General features: G+C 41.0%; 1 protein-coding gene across 1 annotated transcript in view; it reads left to right on the top strand.

Moving 5' to 3' along the window:
- PMEL (premelanosome protein) overlaps positions 1 to 21,753 on the top strand; it is a 78,287-nt gene that overhangs the window by 49,729 nt on the left and 6,805 nt on the right. Inside the window, exon 10 of the mRNA XM_033937527.1 lies at positions 5,791 to 5,996. Coding sequence (XP_033793418.1) covers positions 5,791 to 5,996 — 206 coding nt within the window. The remainder of the gene's footprint in view (positions 1 to 5,790; positions 5,997 to 21,753) is intronic.

Consider the following 21,753-nt stretch of genomic DNA (forward strand, 5'->3'; position numbering starts at 1 on the left):
TTGTTTGTTGGAAAATCCAGTGGCATTATCGTATGAAACTGTGCTGTTTGGCATGTCAATGAGGGTTAAGAGAAAACCAAAAAAACTCTGTGGAGTGACGATGTTCCTAAATGGACTTTATTTGAAAGTATCAAAGTTCCAAAGGTACACTAAAATCATCCACATAAAATAATTCCATCCACATAAAAGTAAATCATCCACATAAGAGCCTTAAAGGACCTAGTCTGCTAGGGATACAGGACCCAACACGGTCCGCGTTTTGACAAAAAAGTCTTCTTCAGGGGTCCCTGGGGGTCCTATAAAGGTGTGTACATGGGAAACAATTGTGTGGTGAACCGGAAGTGAGACACTGCTTGCATTTGCAATGAGGGCTAAGAGCCAAATATTATCTAATAATAATAGGCTTCTACTTAGTATGACAGGGGTTGCCATACAACAGATTACGAGTAATTGGAAAAACTGGAAGACTGAATTACAGTTTCTGGTGGAACTCTTTTTTTTTTTTTTTTTTTTTTTAATTCTTTATTCATTTTCATATTTTACTTGAAGTGTACAAAATATTGAATTACAACTAATGAATACACAATATCACTTTTATATCTATTACATAATATTCTAAACATATTTTTATCCCCTCCCTCACCCCCACCCTTCAAGTACTTTCCAATCACCTTATACATATTGTATACCATATTATAACATGTTATGTAAAATTTTCACTACCCCCCCTCCATGTGTGCCATAAGGAAGACAACGAAAAGAAGAAGAGAAATCCTACTATTCATTCACTAAAATATTTTGTCAATGGCCCCCATATTTTTATAAATTTAGGATATGTCCCTCTTTGTATTGCTATTGCTCTTTCCATTTTGAATATATGACAAATTGTATTCCACCAAAATGTATAATTAAGGTTACTATGATTCTTCCAGTTATTGGTTATATGCTGAATGGCAACCCCTGTCATGACTAGTAAAAGTTTGTTATTTTCTGGTGAAATTTGACTTTTTTTTCTCATCATCATTCCAAATAACACTGTATCATATGATATTGCTACATGATTTTCCATCAATTTATTAATTTGTGGCCAAATTGCATTCCAAAAACTTTTAATGTAGGGACAATGATACAGTAAATGATCCAATGTCCCAGGCTCCAGATTACAGTGCCAGCATTTATTGGACTTAGAACTATCTAATTTTTGCAATGAACGTAAACTCGCAGGTCTTGAGCATGCTCAAATGCTCAAGGCCCAGCAGACGAGGAGGCCAATCTTCAAGAGTGCCCAGTTGAGGGTAAGAAGCGGCGGGGGAGTGCCCAATTGTGTTGGGGGGGATGTCGGATCGTGGCGGGGGATGCCCAATTGTGTTGGGGTGGGTCGGATCATGGGGGGGGGGGTGCCGGTTCGAGGCAGGGGGGTGCCAGATCGCAGGGGGAGTGCCTGATCGCAGGGGGGTCCTTCGAGGGGAGCAATGCCAGTTCTCGGGGGGGGGGGGGGGGGAACGCATCAAAGCGAGTTTCCATTATTTCCTATGGGGAAACTCGCTTTGATAAACGAGCATTTTGGATTACGAGCATGCTCCTGGAACGGATTATGCTCGTAATCCAAGGTACCCCTGTAATTGGAAAAAACTGGAAGAGACTGAATTACAGTTTCTGGTGGAACTCTTTATGTCACATTTATAAAATGGAAAAGATAATAGCCACACAGCAGGGGAATTTTAGAAAATTTCAGATTGTAATGATTGAATATTATATTTCCCCTTAAATATACATGTCCAAGGTGGGGGGAAGGGGGGAGGGTTTTTTTGGTTTGATTATTAAAGTAATGGTATATAGGAATGGGGTTTATGATAGGTTTTCTTGAATTTAAAGAATGTTATTGATTAGGGGGGGAGGGGGGATAAATTCTGATATGGACTTTAACAGAATATTAAGTGATGTATCCAAGTCTGAAATGTTATATATGCTGTTACACTTATTGTATGTTTCCACAAAAATGAATAAAGAATTGGGGGGGGGGGGAAATGTTCTTTAAAAATAAATCCAAGGAGTTTCTAGGTTTGAAAATCCAAGTTTTACCAGATGTTAGTAAAGAAACTCAAAATCGTAGACATCAATTTCTTTTATTGAAACTAGGTGTTGCTCAGTTAGGTGGTATTTTCTTCTTACGTTTTCCATGTAAATGTGTAGTATGGTACCGAGATAATAAATATGTGTTTTTTGAACTTACAATTTTCCTGACACTGAAACGCCTGGAAAAGGAAGGAACAACGGCTTGCTAAAAGTAGAAATATAAGCCCCTTGAATCAGTCATCAGATACCTTTTTTCTTTTTCTTTATAAAGTTTATTCTTTGAATTCACTCGTAGATTCTTGGATCAATTTGTGGACTTGAGACTGTGTGAATAGAGTGAAGTTATTGAAAAGGAATTTTCTTTTATTAGTTTTCCTAAGGTGTTGTATTCATATAATCTTTCTGTACAAAATGTTTGATTTTGTTAAAATGTAAAATTGATAAAGAAAAATAAATGGAAGACATCAAGTAGGAAAAGATCAATATAGAATAGGAAGTAAAGATAGGAAAGAGAAGAAATGGCAAATGGACAGGACAAGAAACTCTGAAAATAGAGTTAAGAAAAATAAGAAATTAGAAACCATAGACTGGAAACAATATTAGAGAAATAAAATGGTCAGAAAACAAAAGTAGAATAAAAAATAACTTTATTTTCTGCTTGGTGATTGGATTATGTTAGTTTTTGGATTATTCATCTGACAGACTGTATTATACAGAGCTTGGGCCCAAGGCAGAAATTTGGGAGAGCAACCACCAGTTGTGCTTTTTTCGGTTTCATGCAGGCTTGGGGCCCTCTCTGAATATTTTGTTTGCACCCCTTTAATTCTGGTACTGTTATCGGTGGTCTTTAGACTTTGCTTAGGGGGACATGGATTTCTTCTTTCTCTGGTATTGACACCACATTCAAAGTTTCCCTTTGTCTTCTTGAGGTTTCAGTTTAATATTTATTAATTTAATTCATTTTCTATCCTGTTTTCCCCAAAGATCTCAGAAGGGGTTTCAGGTTAAACATACATAATATACAGTTAACAGGTTACAATTTACCCTAATTTCACATACTAGGGATCTAATACCAATATACGTGATACAGTTTATAGGTTACAATTTGTCTACATATTTCTATTTTTCATGCGTGGTCAATTATTTTGTATTCGGTGAGGGGTTTATCCATATTGTATGTGAGAGACCGAAGCCAGGTACTCTGTTAGCATGAATTTTCTAGGTAGCAAACTGTAGAAATCTGGTGGCATCAGAAGGGAAGCATTGTGCCTGCTTTAAGCACCCTGTTTCCCTTCTATTTTGTGTGGATTCAAGTTGCATGCTGCAGCAGCCGTGGACAGGGAAGGAATAGAGGTGCTGAATGTGTTGGAACCATGCTAACCTTCAAGGGCACATTGCTTTGTTTAGGGTGCTGGCTTTTCTTTCTTTTTTTTTTTTTTTTTTCAAATTCTTTATTCGTTTTTTCATCTTACATCAAGTGTACAATATTACATCAATTAAATCATACACATCACTTGAAATTCTTATCAATTTTCATCTTAAATATATAAATTAAGCCCTTCCCCACCCTCCCTTTCCATAAATATTATAAATCAATCATATCATAAATGTATTATAAATAAAAATTTTGATTAAGACCAATAATACAACTACATAACCCCCTTTCCCTTTATTATAAATACTAGTCTTTAAGCCCGTTACATTAACGGGTGCTAGAATAGATCTGTCTGTCTGTCTGTGTTTCTTTATCTCTCTCTCCTTGGCCGCTGTCTGTATCCTTCTGTGTCTCCCCCCCCTGAGCAAAGCTGTCTGCCCCCAGGACACACCTTCCCCCCAAAGCAGCCCCCTTTCCCTCTCCCTAACTGTCTCTCCATGGTCCTCTTCTGTTGTCCCCCAGAGCAAAGCTGTCTGTCCCCAGCACACCTCTCCCCAAAGCAGCCCCCTTTCCCTCTCCCTATCTCTCCATGGCCCCTTCTGTCTCCCCCCCAGCACACCCCTCCCCCCCAAAGCAGCCCCCTTTCCCTCTCCCGGTCTCTCCATAGCCCCTTCTGTCTTCCCCCCAGAGCAAAGCTGTCTGTCCCCAGCACACCTCCCCACAAAGCAGTCCCCTTTCCCTCTCCCTCTCCCTGTCTCTCCATGGCCCCTTCTGTCTTCCCCCCTGCCCCCCCCCCCCGAGCACAGCTGTATGTCTCAAGCACACCCCTCCCCCCCAAAGCAGCCCCCTTTCCCTCTTCCTGTCTCTCCATGGCCCCTTGTCTTCCCCCTCCCCCCTCCGAGCACACCTGTCTGTCTCAAGCACACTCCTCCCCCCAAAGCAGCCCCATTCTTACCCTCCCTCCATCCCGGCATCTTCTGGCCTGCTCCTCTTCAAAGCAGCCTGCGATCGTGGTGGACGGCTTTAGCGAACCTAGCAGGCCGCTCTCCAACTCGGTAGCACGTTCCCTCTGACGCGATCCCGTGCGTCAGGAGCGTGCTACTGAGGTTGGAGAGTGGCCTGCGAGGTTCTTTAAAGCCGGTCCTGATCATAGGCTGCTCTGAAGAAGAGGATCTGCGGTGGCGGTGGCGGCAGCGGCAAGTGAGGGCGGGAGGTGACATGCGAGGACACGGGCAGGGAGAGAGGGCAGGCGGCAAGTGAGAGGCAACGGTGAGTGAGGGCGGACGGTGATATGCCGAGGGCAGGTTCTCCTGCTTCATGGCGGTGGGCAGGGCTGCAGGAAGATGTGTGAATGTTGCGGCATCGGCAACCCCGATTCTTCTTCTGCACGGAGTTGGAGAGCGGCTTGCGAGGTTCGCTACAGCGGCTGGCGAACCTCAGCAGGCCGCTTTGAAGAGGAGCGGGAGGGAGGAGTCGCTGGTGTCTTCTGCACAGTCACACTCAGGCGCCATGAGGACTGGCACAGAAGCACACCTCACGCCACCAGGAATCACGATTTTTGAAAATCGCATGCGGGTTTAGCCTTTTATTATTATTGATACTTCTAGTGTAAAAAGGTGTCTAATCATTACAATATGTTATCAATGGCCCCCAAATCTTTTTAAAATTATTATAATTCTCTTTTTGCATGGCAATTGTTCTTTCCATTTTGTATATATGGCACAACGAATTCCACCAGGTGTAATTAAGTCTGGCTTTTCATAGGTAGGGTCCTTGTGTGAGTTTTGCCCTAGGTCCTGAGTTGTATTTTTGTTTTAGAGGTGTGTATTACCCCCTCTTTTACTAAGGTGCGCTAACCGGTTAGCGTGCGCTAAACGCTAACACGCCCCTAGATTAACATGCACACGTTAGCGGTTACCGCACCTTAGTAAAAGAGGGCCTTAGTTTATAATATGCCTGATACTTACTGAGAGGCTTTATGATGCTATTTCTGAGATGACACCAGCCTCAGAGAAATTTTTGGATGGTAATTTACATGTGAAAATGTTCTAGCTCATCTGTGAACTTTCTCTGTTAAGAGAGGGACCGTGGAAGGGGGGGGGGGGTATGAAAATATGTTTGGATTTAATACGGTGTGGGGAGCATATGTATGTTGAGGGACAGTGGCTCAATGACGTATGAAGGATGGAACCTCTTCCACTCTCCCCTCCTCCCTTGAGGTAGTCTCTGAACCCTTCACTACTATTGTTAATGGACTTTGTTGAGTGTGGGGCTACGGTGGCAGCCCTACTCTCCCCACCCTTTACTCCTCTGCTTCTTTCTCTGTTCTCGTTGTATAGTGTTCCCCAGGAGGCCTGCACCGTCATCTCCGATCCTGACTGTCTCACTCCCCAGCAAACAAGCTGTGGGCCTGTGGAATCGTCACCCGACTGCCAGCTTGTCTTGCGCCAGGTCTTCAGTGACTCTGGGGTTTACTGTGTCAATGTCTCACTGACTAATGATGTCAGCCTAGCTATGGCCAGCACCCAGGTCAGCATTGGCAAAGGTGAGTTCTAGCACATCGTGATACTATTAGAGTTCTCTAGTGTCTGACAAAATGTTATATTATACAGTGGTACCTCAGTTTACGAGTGCACCGGTTTGTGAGTGTTTTGCAAGACGAGCAAAACATTCACAAAATCGGCGCCTCGGAAACTGAGCGTGGCTCGATTTTACGAGCGCAACCTCCCCCCCCCATGATCCGGCACACCCCTGACACGATCCGGCACCCCCGCCGCAATTGGACACCCCCCCCCCACCACTTCTTATCGTCATCGGCACCAGTGTGTCCTGTGCGTTGGTGCCGGTGGCCGAAGATCGGCCTCCTGTTCTTGCTGAGCCTTGAACATCTGCGCATGCTCAAGGCCTGCAAGTTCACTTGAGCATGTGCAGATGCTCAAGGCCCAGCAAGAAGAGGAGGCCGATCTTTGGGCACCGGCACCAATACACAGGACATGCCGGTGCTGGTGCCCAGGCACAGATGACAGTAAGAAGCGTCGGGGGGTGCTGGATTACGGCGGGGCCCCCCGCCGCAATCCAGCACCCCCCGACGCTTCTTACCGTCATCTGTCCAATCGCGGCGGGGGTGCCGAATCGCGGGGGTGGGTGCTGGATCGCAGGGGGGAGGGTGCTGGATCGCAGGGGGGCCTTCGGGGGGGAGCAATGCCGGTTCTCGTGGGGGGGGGGGAATGTATCAAAGCAAGTTTCCATTATTTCCTATGGGGAAACTCGCTTTGATAAACGAGCATTTTGGATTACGAGCATGCTCCTGGAACGGATTATGCTTGTAATCCAAGGTACCACTGTACTTAGCAATTGAACTGAATAAGCAGTGCCTTGCAATACAGTAGAAAAAAAATGCAATGCAGTTTTTTCTATACTTTTCTCCCAGGGGAGCTCAGAATGGTGTACATGAATTTATTTAGGTGCTTGGGCATTTTTCCTTGTCTGTCTTGGTGGGCTCACAATCTATGTCATGTAGCTGGGGCAATGAGGTGATTAGTCCAGGGTCACAAGGAGCAGTGTGGGTTTGAACCCACAACCTTAGGTGGGGAGCTGTATGTTCATCAGCAACCTGTAAGCCTTTAATTCCACTTTGCTCAGATTTTTGGGTCTGAGCTGGAGCAAAGGGCACTGTCTGGATGTTTTGCTGCTACTGCGGGTAGAGAAAAGGCCCTGTGAAGCTCCGTTGGCTTGTGTGTGACTGTGTGGTCACATTAACGCACAGGGAGAGGTGAGTTGACCTGCAGTGCAGAGCCAGAGGTGTCTGCCTAACACATTTTTACAGCATTAGCAAAAAAAAAAAAAAAAAAGGCTCTTAAACCTGCTCCTCGCAGCTCTACTGGTTTTTCCCTGTGCATTGTTTTTTCTCTGTTTGCCTGCGCTTGACGTTCCTCCACAAGGTTTTTAGCATCTTTCAGAGGGGAAATGAGTTTGCAGTGTCAGAAGCAGTCCGGTCTGTCAGCATCCTGCCCATGATGCAGATGGGCACTGCGCATTTTGTGCTGGTCAAGACTCTACTGACCTTCCGGCATTGACTTCAGGGTCAGGATTTGTGCCTCCATCAAGAATTTTGCGCAGGGACTCGATGGGTGGCAATTCAGAAGGAGAGCACATTTTTCTGGCAGCTCTGATTTTGGCAGTAACCACTGCCATTTTTAATACTGTATCGAGGCCTGATCAGCCACCATGTTTGGAGCCAATAAGAACATAAGAAGTTGCCTCCGCTGAGGCAGACCAGAGGTCCATCTTGCCCAGCGGTCCGCTCCCGCGGCGGCCCATCAGGCCTATTGCCTGAACAGTGCCCCTGTCTAATTTTTCTACTGCCTCTAATCCTCTCCCTATAACCTACCTCTACTCCTATCTGTACCCCTCAATCCCTTTGTCCTCCAGGTACCTATCCAGACCTTCTTTGAAGCCCTGTAGCGTGCTTCTGCTTATCACATTCTCCGGTAGCGCGTTCCATGTATCCACCACCCTCTGGGTGAAAAAGAACTTCCTGGCGTTTGTTCTAAACCTTTCCCCTTTCAATTTCTCTGAGTGCCCCCTTGTACTTGTGGTTCCCCATAATTTGAAAAATCTGTCCCTGTCCACTTTTTCTATGCCCTTCATGATCTTGAAGGTTTCTATCATGTCTCCTCTAAGTCGCCACTTTTCCAGGGAGAAAAGCCCTAGCTTTTTCAGTCTGTCAGTATATGAGAGGTCCCCCATACCCTTTATTAGCTTAGTTGCTCTTCTCTGGACTCTCTCAAGTACCGCCATGTCCTTCTTGAGGTACAGCGACCAGTACTGGACACAGTACTTCAGGTGCGGGCGCACAATTGCACGATACAGTGGCAGGATGACTTCCTTCGTCCTGGTTGTGATACCTTTCTTAATGATACCCAACATTTTGTTCGCTTTCCTTGAGGCTGTGGCGCAGTGCGCCGACGCCTTCAATGTTGTGTCTACCATCACTCCCAGGTCTCTTTCAAGGTTGCTCACCCCTAGCAGTGATCCCCCCATCTTGTAAGTGAACATCGGGTTCTTTTCCCCTACATGCATGACCTTGCATTTCCCTATGTTGAAGCTCATTTGCCACTTTTTGGCCCACTCTTCCAGCGTTGTCAGATCTTTTTGGAGATCTTCGCAGTCCTCCATGTTTTTGACCCTGCTGTATAGTTTAGTGTCATCCGCAAATTTAATAACCTCACATTTTGTTCCTGCCTCCAGGTCGTTAATAAATATATTGAACAGGAGCGGTCCCAGCACCGACCCCTGTGGAACTCCGCTCGTGACCCATTGCCAATCTGAGTAATGGCCCTTTACTCCAACCCTCTGTTTCCTGTCTGCCAGCCAGTTTTTGATCCATTGGTGGACCACCCCTTGCACCCCGTGGTTCCATAGCTTCCTTAGCAGTCTTTCGTGTGGTACCTTGTCGAAGGCTTTTTGGAAGTCAAGGTAAATGATGTCTATGGATTCCCCTTTATCCACCTGGCTGTTTACCCCTCAAAGAAGTATAATAAGTTCTTGAGGCATGACCTGCCCTTGCAGAAGCCATGCTGGCTCGACTTTAGCTGCTCATTGTTTTCAATGTGTTCCCAGATGCTGTCTTTAATCAGCGCTTCCATCATCTTTCCCAGGACCGAGGTCAAGCTCACCGGCCTGTAGTTTCCTGGGTCTCCCCTTGAGCCTTTCTTGAAGATGGGCGTGACATTTGCTATTTTCCAGTCCTCCAGAATCTCTCCAGTTTTTAAGGATAGGTTGCATATTTGTCGAAGTGGCTCCGCTATTTCGTTCCTTAGTTCCTTGAGTACCCTTAGGTGAATGCCGTCCAGACCTGGCGATTTGTCGCTCTTTAGCCTGTCTATCTGCCTGAGGACATCCACCTTGCTCACCTCTAGTTGGACCAGATTTTCATGCTGATCTCCTTTTACGATCTCCTTGGGTTCCGGAATGTTGGTTGTGTCATCCCTTGTGAAAACTGACGTGAAGAACTCATTTAACCTGTCAGCTATCTCCTTTTCCTCTTTTACCACTCCCTTTCTGTCTCCATCATCCAAGGGTCCCACTTCCTCCCTTGCTGGTTGCTTCCCCTTGACGTACCTGAAGAATGATTTGAAGTTTGTTGCTTCCCCTGCCAGTCTCTCTTCATATTCTCTTTTTGCTTTCCTAACCACTCGGTGACACTCCTTTTGGTGTTTTTTATGCTCTTTTTGGTTGTCCTCTGTCTGGTCCTTTTTCCATTTTTTTGAATGATGCCTTCTTATCACTTATCGCCTTTTTCACTGCATTTGTTATCCACACTGGGTTTTTTGTTCTATTTGTTTTGCACTCTTTCCTGAACTTAGGGACGCACAGGTTCTGTGCTTCGTGCTCCGTGCCCTTGAGTAGGGTCCAGGCGTTTTCTACGGACTCCATCTTCCTTGCGGTGTCATTGAGTTTCTTTCCCACCATTTTCCTCATGGCATCATAATTCCCTTTTTTGAAGTTGAGTGCTGTCGTTGTAGTTCTTTTCTCCTTTGATGATCCAATTTCTAGCCTGTACAGGATCGTGTTGTGATCGCTGTTTCCTAATGGGGCTAGTACCGCCACCTCCTTAGCAGGTCTCCCTAGTCCATTGAAGATTAGGTCAAGAGTGGCATCTCCCCGTGTTGGTACTGTGACCAGCTGTTCCATGAAACAGTCCCTCGTGACCTCCAGGAATTTGGTCTCCCTCATGCAATTTGAGTGCCCGATGCTCCAGTCTATTCCTGGGTAGTTGAAGTCCCCCATCACCACCACACTTCCGCTTTTGCATAACTGCCTCAGTTCAGCCTCCAGGTCCTGGTCGATTTCTTCTGTTTGTCCAGGTGGGCGAAAGTACAGACCCAATTTTATGTCTGCTCCTGTTCCTCCTGGTAGCTTAACCCATAGTAATTCCAAGTCATCCGCCCTTACTGTTTCCATCCTGGTTGAAGGTATGGAATCTTTTATATATAGCGCTATTCCTCCACCCTTTTTGTGTGACCTATCTCTCCTGTAGAGTTTGAACCCTGGTAAAGCCACATCCCATTTATTGTCATCAGACCACCACGTTTCTGTGACTCTAATTATGTCTAGGCCCTTTTTGCTGGCTAAGATTTCCAGCTCTCCCATTTTAGCCCTTAGGCTCCTAGCATTAGTGTACAGGCAATGTAAGTCCCGGTTGTTTGCCTTTCTTGCTGGTTTTCCTCGTGGTTTGGCACTCCTGGCAACCCCCCTCGTGAGTTGCTAGTCCCCAAGCCTCGTCTCGGTCATCCTCCTCCTGTGGTGTATCTGTTTCGTCCTCAGCCTGTTTCCCCATTTTTGGTTGTCCCTCTGGATTCCGTTTTTCTCTGTTAGTCCTGCTTACCAATTTCAATGGTGCCCTGGACCCCTGCGATTCATCCTTAGGTCCTTTTTCAAAAAATTCCAACTCAGTCCTGAGCCCTCTTTTACAGTGCCCTTGTTCAATATCCTTGGTCCTGGTCCTCTGCATTGCGTCCTTAGGTCCTTTTCCCAAAAATTCCCACTCAGTCCCGATCCCTTTTTTACAATGTCCTTGCTCAATGTCCTTGGTCCTGGGCCCTTGTATTGCTTCCTTAGATACACCTTTCTCCATTTCCTTCACAGAGCAGTGTGGGATTGGCCGGCACCTCAAGGGTGGATTTTCTGCCCGATTTAGTTTTGGCTGTGTATAGGGCCTTTTGTTTATGCAAATCCAGTGCGGTGGGCTACTCATCCATCTGAGGAAATGCTGCTGGAGACCTCTTCTTCTCTTCCTCAACGTGGAAGAATGTGGACTAGGAAGAGGAGGATCTCCGTGATTGCGAGGTTGAGGTGGATAAGGATCGGGCTGCTGAAGAAGAAGTTGAGTCTCTGGGGCAGGAATTTATTTTAGGTGAAGATGCATGGATGGAGGATTTGTCTCCAGGAGAGGAGTCCTCTGTAGTTAGTATCTTTCATTGTGAGGAGTTGCAGGAACTTATGCCACAGATTTATTCAGTCCTGAAATTTGATGAAACGCCCAAGGAAGCACCGCTTACAGTTGATCTGTTTTTGAAGGGGACTCAGAAATACTCTTCATTCCCAATGCACCAGGATATCAAGGATGTCATTCAGGCGCAGGGGAATTCTCTGGATGTTCTGTTCTGTTCTGTATTGCCATGTCCATGATTCACCTTTACCCTACACCTTTGAAACCTTCTATGATGGATGCTGTAGTCTCTGCTGTCATTAAGAAAAATACAGTTCAAGTGGACAGAGACATAGCCCTAAGGGACCCTCAGGATTGTCGGATGAAGGCGTCGATCTGATGGCACTAGTGGTGCAGGCAGCCATTTGTGGAGATTTAGTGGCCAGGGCCTGTTTCTGAAGGGCAGAGTGGATTCCGGACAGAGAATCCGAGGATTGGAGTCTGGTTGATTGAGAAGCGTTTAAGACTGAGATGGGTTCCTCCTTGTCAGATGTTCTTTATGATCTGCTCCGTACTTCTAAGTCCATGGCCCGTAGTATAGCAGCCAGACAGTATATACTTGCTTAGGGCATCCACTGAATTCAGAAGCGGCTGATTTGTGATTATAATGGGAATAATTTTTCTTTCTGGTTTACGTTATGTGGGGTGGGTTTACATTATGAATCAGGTTCAGTTGGTTGGTGGGGGTGGGGTTTTAATAGTTGCATGATTGCATGAATAGATACTGTTTTTCGCTTTTATGTAAATTGTTTTAAGTTCTCTTGGGCTCTTTCCTTCATGAGTGATGGCGTTCCCTTCCTATTTTATTTTAACTTGTAAATTGCTTTGAGTGTCCTCTCATTTGGTGGTCTATCTAGTACCCTTTGTAACAATAATCATTATTTCGTGCATGTTCATTATAGAAATGCTGCAGGAAATATCTGGGGACTCAAATAATCCAAACCCCAATCACAGGAAGAATATGCAAATTACTTACAAAAAAAAATCAACCCTCCATGGCATACAATGCATTATATGACCTTTTATGGATTCATTGCAATTGTTTTTTCCTTTGTTCCTGTTGGTATATTGCACACACACCCAGGGGGAGGGAGGGTGGGAGGGGGTATTTCTTTGTATGGTTCTATTCCCTTAAGAAATGTTGGTTGGGTGGGGGGTTTTTTGTTTGTTTTTTTTTGTATGGATTTTGGTTGATTATAAATACATATATGATTATTACAGTGGAACCTTGGGTTTACGAGCATAATTCGTTCCAGAAGCATGCTCGTAAACCAAGTTACTCGTATATCAAAGCGAGTTTCCCGATAGGATGTAAGGGAAACTCGCTTGATTCGTTCTACCTCCTCCCCCCCCTTTCCATGGCCACCGGCGCTGTTCCACCCCCCCCCCCCCCGCCGCAATCTGGCATCCCCCACTGACCCACCCAAACACATTGTCTTTCCCCCATTTGTTTTAAATCTTTATTCATTTTTTTGTGCTACAACAAGTGTTACAAATTAACTCAGAAGAAACTTAAATACACACTTGACTAACTAATATATTAATATCAAGTTTAACATTAATATAATAATCCCCTGTCCCACCCTCCTTCCCAACCAATAATACATAAATCAATTTTATTATACATTCTTTAAATATAAAATTAGTATGTAATAATCAAAATTGAAAAACCCACCCCATTTCCCTCTTTACAATTATCTTATCATGGGAAAAGTTCATTAGAGAAATCATGTTAACGGTCTTCTAAGTTTTATTTATGGGAAAAATTATCCTTCTTTACAAAAATCGGTTAATGGTCCCCATATTTTTTTAAATTTATTCATGTATCCTTTGTGTGTTGCAATAGCAAGTTCCATTTTGTATATGTGGCATACCGAATTCCACCAGAACATGTAATTCAATCTATCGTGTTGTTTCCAATTGGATGTAATTTGTTGTATTGCAATTCCAGTTAAAATAAATAAAAGTTTGTTATTACTAGATGAAATTTGGCTTTTTGCTCTCATGGTTGTTCCAAATAATATAGTATCATATGTCAAGGCTACCGGATTTTCTAACAATCTGTTAATTTGGGGCCAAATTGATTTCCAGAATGATAGGATAAATGGACAAAAGAATAAAAGATGATCTAGTGTCCCAATTTCAATATGACAGTGCCAGCATCTATTAGATCTTGAACTATCTATTTTTTGTAAACGAGTAGGGGTCCAAAAAGCTCTATGAAGAAGAAAAAACCAAGTTTGTCTCATAGATGCTGACACCGTACATTTTAGCCTCCAAGACCAAAGTCGTGGCCATTGAGATGCACTAATTTGGTGTTTTATCTCAATGCTCCAAATGTCTCTAAGACCATTTTTTGGTTTTTTTATTTATATATCCGGATATTAATTTATACCACTGTGCGGCTTTGTGACCTATTGAATCCATCTGGAAACATAAGAATTCCAAACTGTGATATTTAGCAAGATCTTTCCATTCAGGGAACCCTTCCTGAATAGATTGCTTCAATTGCAACCATTTAAAATATTGTGTTTTATTGAGACCAAATTTTTGTTGCAATTGTGAAAACTCCAGCAATTTATCATTTTTAATTACATCATCCAAAGTGCGAATGCCTGCTATCATCCAATGTTTCCAGATGACTTTAAAACCGCCAATTTTGATCTTGGGATTTAGCCATATAGTTTGGTTGGTTGATTTACTAATTGGAATTTGAGTAAGATTACTTATGTATTTTAGAGTTTTCCAGGTATCCATAAATATTTTATGATCTTTGTATAACCTTGGCATCTTGATACTAATTACATGATTAAGACGTAATGGAAATATAAGCCTCCATTCTAGCCAAAACCAGTCTGGAATATTATCTGTGGGTTCTGGGAGGATCCAATACATACCATGACGTAAGATATAGGCTTGATGATACCTATAAAAGTTAGGAAAATTTACCCCTCCCTCCTTAATTGGTTTTTGTAATGACACTAGAGCAATTCTTGGTTTTTTATTAAGCCATATAAATTTTGTCAAAGTCCTATTTATTTTTGTATAAAACGAATCTTGAAAAAAAACTGGTATCATCCCCATTTGGTAACATACTACAGGTAAAATCATCATTTTTACCGTTTGTACTCTTCCCCACCAAGATAAATGCAAAGGATTCCATTGCTCGCACATTTCTGTTACTTTTTGTAATAAGCATTTTTCATTAATTTTCATTGTTTCATCTACTGTTTTTGTTATCAAAATTCCAAGATATTTAATATATTCTTCCTTCCAAACAAAAGGGAATGTATCAAATAAACCTTTTGTACAATGTATATTTAGTGGAAGAATCTCTGATTTATTCCAATTAATTTTATATCCTGAAAAATTTCCAAATTTCTCAATCAATTCAAGTAGATGTGGAATGGTGGATTCTGGATTTTTCAGATATAGTAATAAATCATCTGCATAAGCAGATATCTTATATTCTTTATCTGAATGAGGTATACCCTGTATCTCCTTAGCTTGTTGGATGGCTAATATTAAGGGTTCTAAAACAATATCAAACAGCAAAGGGGATAAGGGACATCCTTGTCTAACTCCTCTCTGTAGATTAAATTTTTCTGAAAACGTATTATTAATATATAGTCTAGCAGAAGGGGAGCTATACATTGTTTGTATCATTTGTATAAATCCAGGACCTATACCAAACCATTCCATTGCTTGATACATAAAAGGCCATTCTACTCTATCAAAGGCCTTTTCTGCGTCTAATGAAATTGCAAAAGTAGGTTCATTCATTTTCTTTGTTAAATATAACATATGGAATGTTAATCTGGTATTGTGAGATGAATGTCTTTGAGCAACAAATCCTGTTTGATGCATACCTATTATATGGGGGAGAGCTTTAGCTAATCTTAGCGCAAGTATTTTTGCTAATAATTTTCCATCTACATTTATTAAAGATATTGGTCTATAGTTTGATACCAAAGTGGGATCTTTATTGGACTTTGGCAAAACAATAGTCAAAGATTCTGCTATAGTGCCTTTAATACAACCTTTATTGAGTTGATATTGATAAAGATTTAATAAATAGGGTAATAAAAAGTTTTGAAATGTTTTATAAAATTCCACTGTATATCCATCACCACCTGGAGCGGATCCAACTCTAAGGGACTCCAAAGCTGTTCCTAATTCTTTTAGTGATATTGGTTCTTCCAAACTTCGTTTTATATGTTCAGGAATTTTTGGACCCTCTAACATTTTTAAAAATTCAAAACCATCTTTTTCTTTATTTAGGTAATTTTCGGAAGAATAAAGAGATTTATAGAATTTTAAGAATTGTTTTAAAATAGGTTCAATTTGTGTATATGTATTTCCATTTTCATCTTTTATTGCTATTAATTTTGTTTTTCTTTTTTTCGCTTTAAGATAGTTTGCCAATATTCTTCCTGATTTGTTTGAATTACCATAGTACAATGTTTGTTGAGAAAATAAATCTTTCCTAATCATCTTAGATGAGATCTCATTATATTTACCTTTTAATTTTAATAATTCTTGTTGAATAGAATATTCCCATTTTTCTATAAGTTTTGATTCTAAATTTTTAATCTCTTTTTCTAAGATTAAAAATTGTTTTTTAATTTGTTTTTTTTGAAAAGCCGAATAAGAGATTATTTGTCCTCTAATTGTTGCCTTAAAGGCATCCCATAAAGTTTCTCTGTTAATATCATCTTTATCATTTATTTGAAAAAATTCTTTCATTTTTGTTAGAAGGTTTTCACAAAAATTTTTTTCAACCAACATTGTATTATCTATTTTCCAAATTGGTCTGTTATTATTTTGATCTGAAATTTTAATTTCGATCCACACTCCACCATGGTCAGATAGAATAATTGGATCAATGGCTGCTTGTGTCACTTGATGTGCAAGATGATTTGAAGTAAAGATATAATCTATTCTTGAAAAAGAATTGTGAACATGAGAACAGAAAGAAAATTCCCGACCATCAAAATGAAGTATTCTCCATATATCTATTAAATCACAAGATTGAATCAAATTATCTAGTCCCATAGATTTCATAACTCTACTTGGGTTTTTATCTAATAAAGGATCCATTACAGCATTGAAGTCCCCTGCTACTATAAGATTTGAAGTAGCCAGTGGTATGATCAGTTGTTGAAGAGTTTTAAAGAATTCATTTTGGTTCGAATTAGGGGCGTATATATTGATTAACGTCATGGTAGTATTTCCCATATTCATTTCCACCATTATCCATCTTCCATGAATATCTGAAGCTTTTAGTTTAAATGAAGCAGAGCATTTTTTATTAATTAAAATAGCAACACCTGCCTTTTTTCCTATAGCTGGTGAGAAAAAACACTGTTTGACCCAACCTCCTTCTAGCTTTTTAGATTCTATATGTGAAAGGTGGGTCTCTTGTATAAGGCATATATCTGCATCTTGCCTTTTTAAAAATGATAATGCTTTTTTCCTTTTTATCATATGATTTAGACCGTTAACATTTAAAGACATAATTTTAATATCCATTTATTTTTAAATTTTCAGGTATTAAATTATGTATATTTTTCCAATGTTTTAAGTATTTCATTTCTCTTTTTTCCTTTATTCCCATGATTTCCTTATATATTTCCCTTTTATTCCCTCCCATCCCTCTTTTCCCTCCCTTCCCCCCCTTATTAATTACGAAAACTTGGATACGCAGGTTGAGGTTAGATTTAGATAACTCCGACAAGCTATTAATAATTATCTAAAGTACTACCATTTTTTTTTTTTTTTTTTTTTTTTTTCTATTTTTGTATATTTTCTTTTATTTTATTATTAATTATAAGAATAAGTAAAAAGTTTTTCATTCTTATGTATTGAAAGACATTTTTTGTATTTGTATATCTTTAAATCCATAAGAATGATTATATTAAATCAATTATGTCTAAGAACAATTCAATTACTATTCATTTCTTTTCAGGTGGTATATTATTTTTACTTTAAAAAGCTTTCCAATTTAGCCTTTTTCCTCAGAACTGTAATAAGAGTCCTTAGCACAGGAATCCCCTCATCTCTTATATTCATTATTTTCTTATGATTCACGAGAGAGTTGTAAATTAAAAGAAGCTAACACTCCCATCAGTGTTTTTGTAAGTTCTGTCTCAATAGCATTCTCTAGACATCTATGATTTTAAAGTATCTGAGACCTGTGCAGACGAGAGTGAAGTCCTGTGCCAAAAACTCTCCTTTTATCTCCCATATAGGATTCCCAGGTTGAACTATTGTGGATACTAAATTCAACTTAATAAATAAAAGAACATAAAATTTGCGTTTCAGATTTATTCTTTTCATATATTTCGTATTTGAAATGCATTTTAATGTATCTGAAACGCAAAATTAAACCCGAAGTACCACCTTCAACCTTCTTTCTTACTATTACTCCGCTTTCAAAATTTCGCATTCAATCAGTACATTTTTAAGTTTGTTGAAGAAACTTTCTTCGTCATCATTTGAGTTCGGAGATGTGTTTCAAATCATTTACGTTCCTGCCATTAAGTTTATTATATTTATTCTGAGTAGAATTCTAGAATTTTTGTATTTTTCAGTTTTCTTGTTTTCCATGGAGAATGTTGCAAGTTGTTTAAGTTTTTAATTCGATCCTTGTGTGTTCTTTTTCCATTACTTTCCGTTTTGATCTATCTTTAATCGTCAATAGTCTTTAGTATGAACCCATTAATTGTTCTTTAGATTGTCATAGGTTGTTCCAGTTGATTTATAAATTCCTGTAGTTTTTTTGGATCTGTAAAGTTTTGCGTTTTGTTAGCAATGGTAACCTTCATAATTGCCGGGTACAGGAGCCCAAATCTAGCTCCTAGAGATCTTAGTTGTGGTCTCATGTCTAAGAATTGTTTTCTTCTTGTTGCTGTTTCTTTTGCAAAGTCCGGGACAATGTATATTTTTGAATCTTGGCATTTAAGATTTTTGATTTCCTTGGCTATTTGGCATATTTCAATTGCTTGTTGGTGTCTTAAAAGTTTGAAAATTAAAGTTCTTGGACCTGTTTGAGTGTTATTTCTTTGTGTTGGAATCCTATGAGCTCTTTCAATTTCCAATTCCGTTTTAAATTTCAGTGGTAGTATTTTAGGTAGAAATTTTTCAAGAAATGCAATCGGATCATTCTTTTCCACTCCTTCAGGTAATCCGATTATTCTTAAATTATTCCGTCTTTCACGATTCCGGCTGTCTTCAAGATTTTTTTTTATCTCTGTTATTTCTTTCCATATGATTTTGCTGTAATTCATGTCTGTATTTAATTGTTCTGTAATATCTTCTAATGTTGAAATTCTATTCTCTGTAATGTCCACTCTTTTAGTTAGGATTGCAGCATCTTCCATTGCTTTTTGTAGTTTTTTGTTACTATCTAAGACAATTTCTTTTATTTGTCTTAGTTCTTCCATAACATCCAGATTTTTTTCTGTTGGTAATGGGATTTTAGAGGGTGTACCTGGCTCAGGTTTCGACCTCTTATTACTTCCTGATGTTCCAGCTCCCAAGTCAGCTTTATTTTGTTTAGTTGAAGTCATATTTCAATATATATTTTAGTTTCTTTAAAATATTTGGTAGTAATTCTTTTTAATATATTTGCATATAAGGAGCTATTTGTTTATCCAACCATTCGTCCAAGCCACGCCCCCTTTTTTTTTTTTTTTTTTTTTTTTTTTTTTTAGTATTCTTAAAACAACTGTAAGTTATTTGTCTTAGGCTCTATTGCAAACTCGTTGTTGGCATCTAGCCTGAAAAATTTTTTGCAGTCTTCTTTTCTAGCTCTCCTCTTACAAGCCCAATCGCAGCTTTTACAGAGGAGAGCAATATTCCATCCAATATCTTTACTTTGATCTTTCAATGTGCATGTATATGTATTTCAGTTTCTCTCAACTGCCTCAATATCACTTTTCTTCAGGTCAAAGAAATTACAATCCTTTTATTTATCCTTTCTCAGAGCCCAAAAACCTACAGTCTCTTATATCTGAATCTCTTGAATTACAGAAGTAGAGATTGACATTTATACTGATCCTTCACAGTTTATTTTTGAAGTTAGCAGCAAGGAAATAAAACCGTTGCCAAGTAAATTTCACTGCAGACCTCTTCTCATTTCCAGCAGAGGACAGCTATTTCAAAGCAGCCCATTTCCTTAGTTTAAACAGGCATCAGGCATTTCAAAAAAAAAAAAAACCTTTATCCTTGTCACTAGGCAGCTCGTCGGCAGACCCAGACTTTATGAATTTTTCTTTTTTCCCGATCCAAGATGGCCGCGGTCGTGGTGCACCGAGCAACCGCCTGCAAGCCCCCACCTTCGGGAAATCTTTTCTCCTGCTCTACGCCAGAGAGCTTTGACCGTGTTAAAGAGGAGGGGAAGGAAAGCCTCCCTGGCCTCACGGCGTCCCTGACCAGCCTTCCCTGGCACCACTTAAAAGTTAAACTTACTGCCTCTGCCTGAGGGACCCAATCTTGCCGCCTCTGCCTGCGGGGACCCGATCTTGCCGCTTCTGTCAGCGGGGACCGATCTTGCCGCCTCTGCCAGCGGGGACCCGATCTTGCCGGCTCTGTCAGCGGAACCCGATCTTGCCGCCTCTGCCAGCGGGATACGATCTTGCCGGCTCTGTCAGCGGGGTCCTGCCTCTGCCGTTGAGATGGATTCAGCCCTCCACATCTCGCTTCCCATAAAACAAACGAAAACGGCACCTTTTTCTCACGATTTTCCCCTTCAAATATCTTTCCAACCTAATCAAAAAGGCAAATTCCAATTTATTATACCATTAAGAACGTTTTTTTTTTTGTAGTTTTTCTGAAATTAAGCTTGTTTGTACGGAGCTCTTTCTTCATCCAACCGTCATCGTTCGCGTCCAAGCCACGCCCCCTTCTTTCCCCCATTTGGCACCAGCACCAATGCACAGGACATGCCGGTGCCCGAAGATCTGCTCTCTTCCTTGTGCTGGGCCTTGAGCATCTGCGCATGCTCAAGGCCTTCTAGTTCTGAACACAGAAATAAATTTAAACAAATAATACCGAGCCACTGGAATTGACTGCCCCCCCAGATCAGATCCCTTGAAGGACTCCTCAGCTTTAGAAAAGCAACAAAAAAAACATACCTCTTCACCTAAACCCCTGCCCTTGACCGAAGGACTACAAAGAAATGCATATTGGTACCAGAACCAGTATGTGTCACGTAAGGAAAACTTGTATTGTAAAATCTTGCACTGTAACTATGGCTAATCTAACATATAAACTATCTGTGTGTCAAATTAGGATAAAACTTCTACTGAAAACCGTGCATTTTGCCACATCTCCAAAAACTGCAGTGGCTACCAGTCGCCTTCAGAGTACAATATAAAGCAGTAATGATTTGGCATCAATTCTTGTACGGAAACATTCCAGAATTGGTTAAAAATAATATACTCCCATTGCGGGTACTGTAGCGCAATTGGTTTTAGATCTGCCGGGGGCCTTCCGAGGCCTTCCTAAGAGGAGACCCCTTTGGTGTCGTAAGGTATATCTTCTTGCTCGCAAATGCATTCTGCAAAGCTAGACTGCTTCTTTCTGGACCTGGAGATCTTTGGTGCATACTTTGGCCTCCTGGAAGGCTCAAGAGGCGATTGGTCGCCCTCTCTGCAGTTTTCTGCTGGTCTGGGGAATCTATTTGGCTTCCCTATCTCCTAGAGGATGTTGTCTCTTTTTGAACCCTCTTGCCTAGCTTTGCTGCTGTGCACCGTGCTAGCTGCCGGGATTGGTCACCGCAGGCACCCTTTTCCGTTTTGTTTTTCTCTCCTTTATTTTGGGGACTTCTTACAGCAGCTACCAAGGGCCACAAGAGTACGGGTCTTTGAGATCTTAGCGACCTATTGGTCATCTTCTGTGTGTTTGTCTAGGGGGGGGAAAGGGGCTTGTGTTTGGGGTTTTTACTGGTTGGGTAGGGTTGGGGAGATGGAAGGGGGGGGGGATTGCTGCTTTTGTTTTATCTCCTAACCACAAATGTTGTATTGTTGGATGCTGGTTCTTTTGATTTTGTTTTATTCCTTAGTGTCTGTTGTTTGGCATTACGCAATAAAAAAGATTTGAACATAAAAATAATATACTTGGCTTTACACCAAAAAAGATCATTGTGCTTGGAGAATTTAGCTTTACTGAGGACGACTGTGAATCCAAGGCTTGTTGAGACTAGTAAAATGTCTTTTTGTTGTGCAGGAATTAAGATATGGAACTCCCTGGTGGGTCGGATACGAAATTGTCGTGAAAGGGGCATGTTTAGAAAATTACTTAAGAC

The sequence above is a fragment of the Geotrypetes seraphini genome, chromosome 3 (genome assembly GCF_902459505.1).
Source record: "Geotrypetes seraphini chromosome 3, aGeoSer1.1, whole genome shotgun sequence".
In the NCBI taxonomy this organism is placed as follows: domain Eukaryota; kingdom Metazoa; phylum Chordata; class Amphibia; order Gymnophiona; family Dermophiidae; genus Geotrypetes; species Geotrypetes seraphini.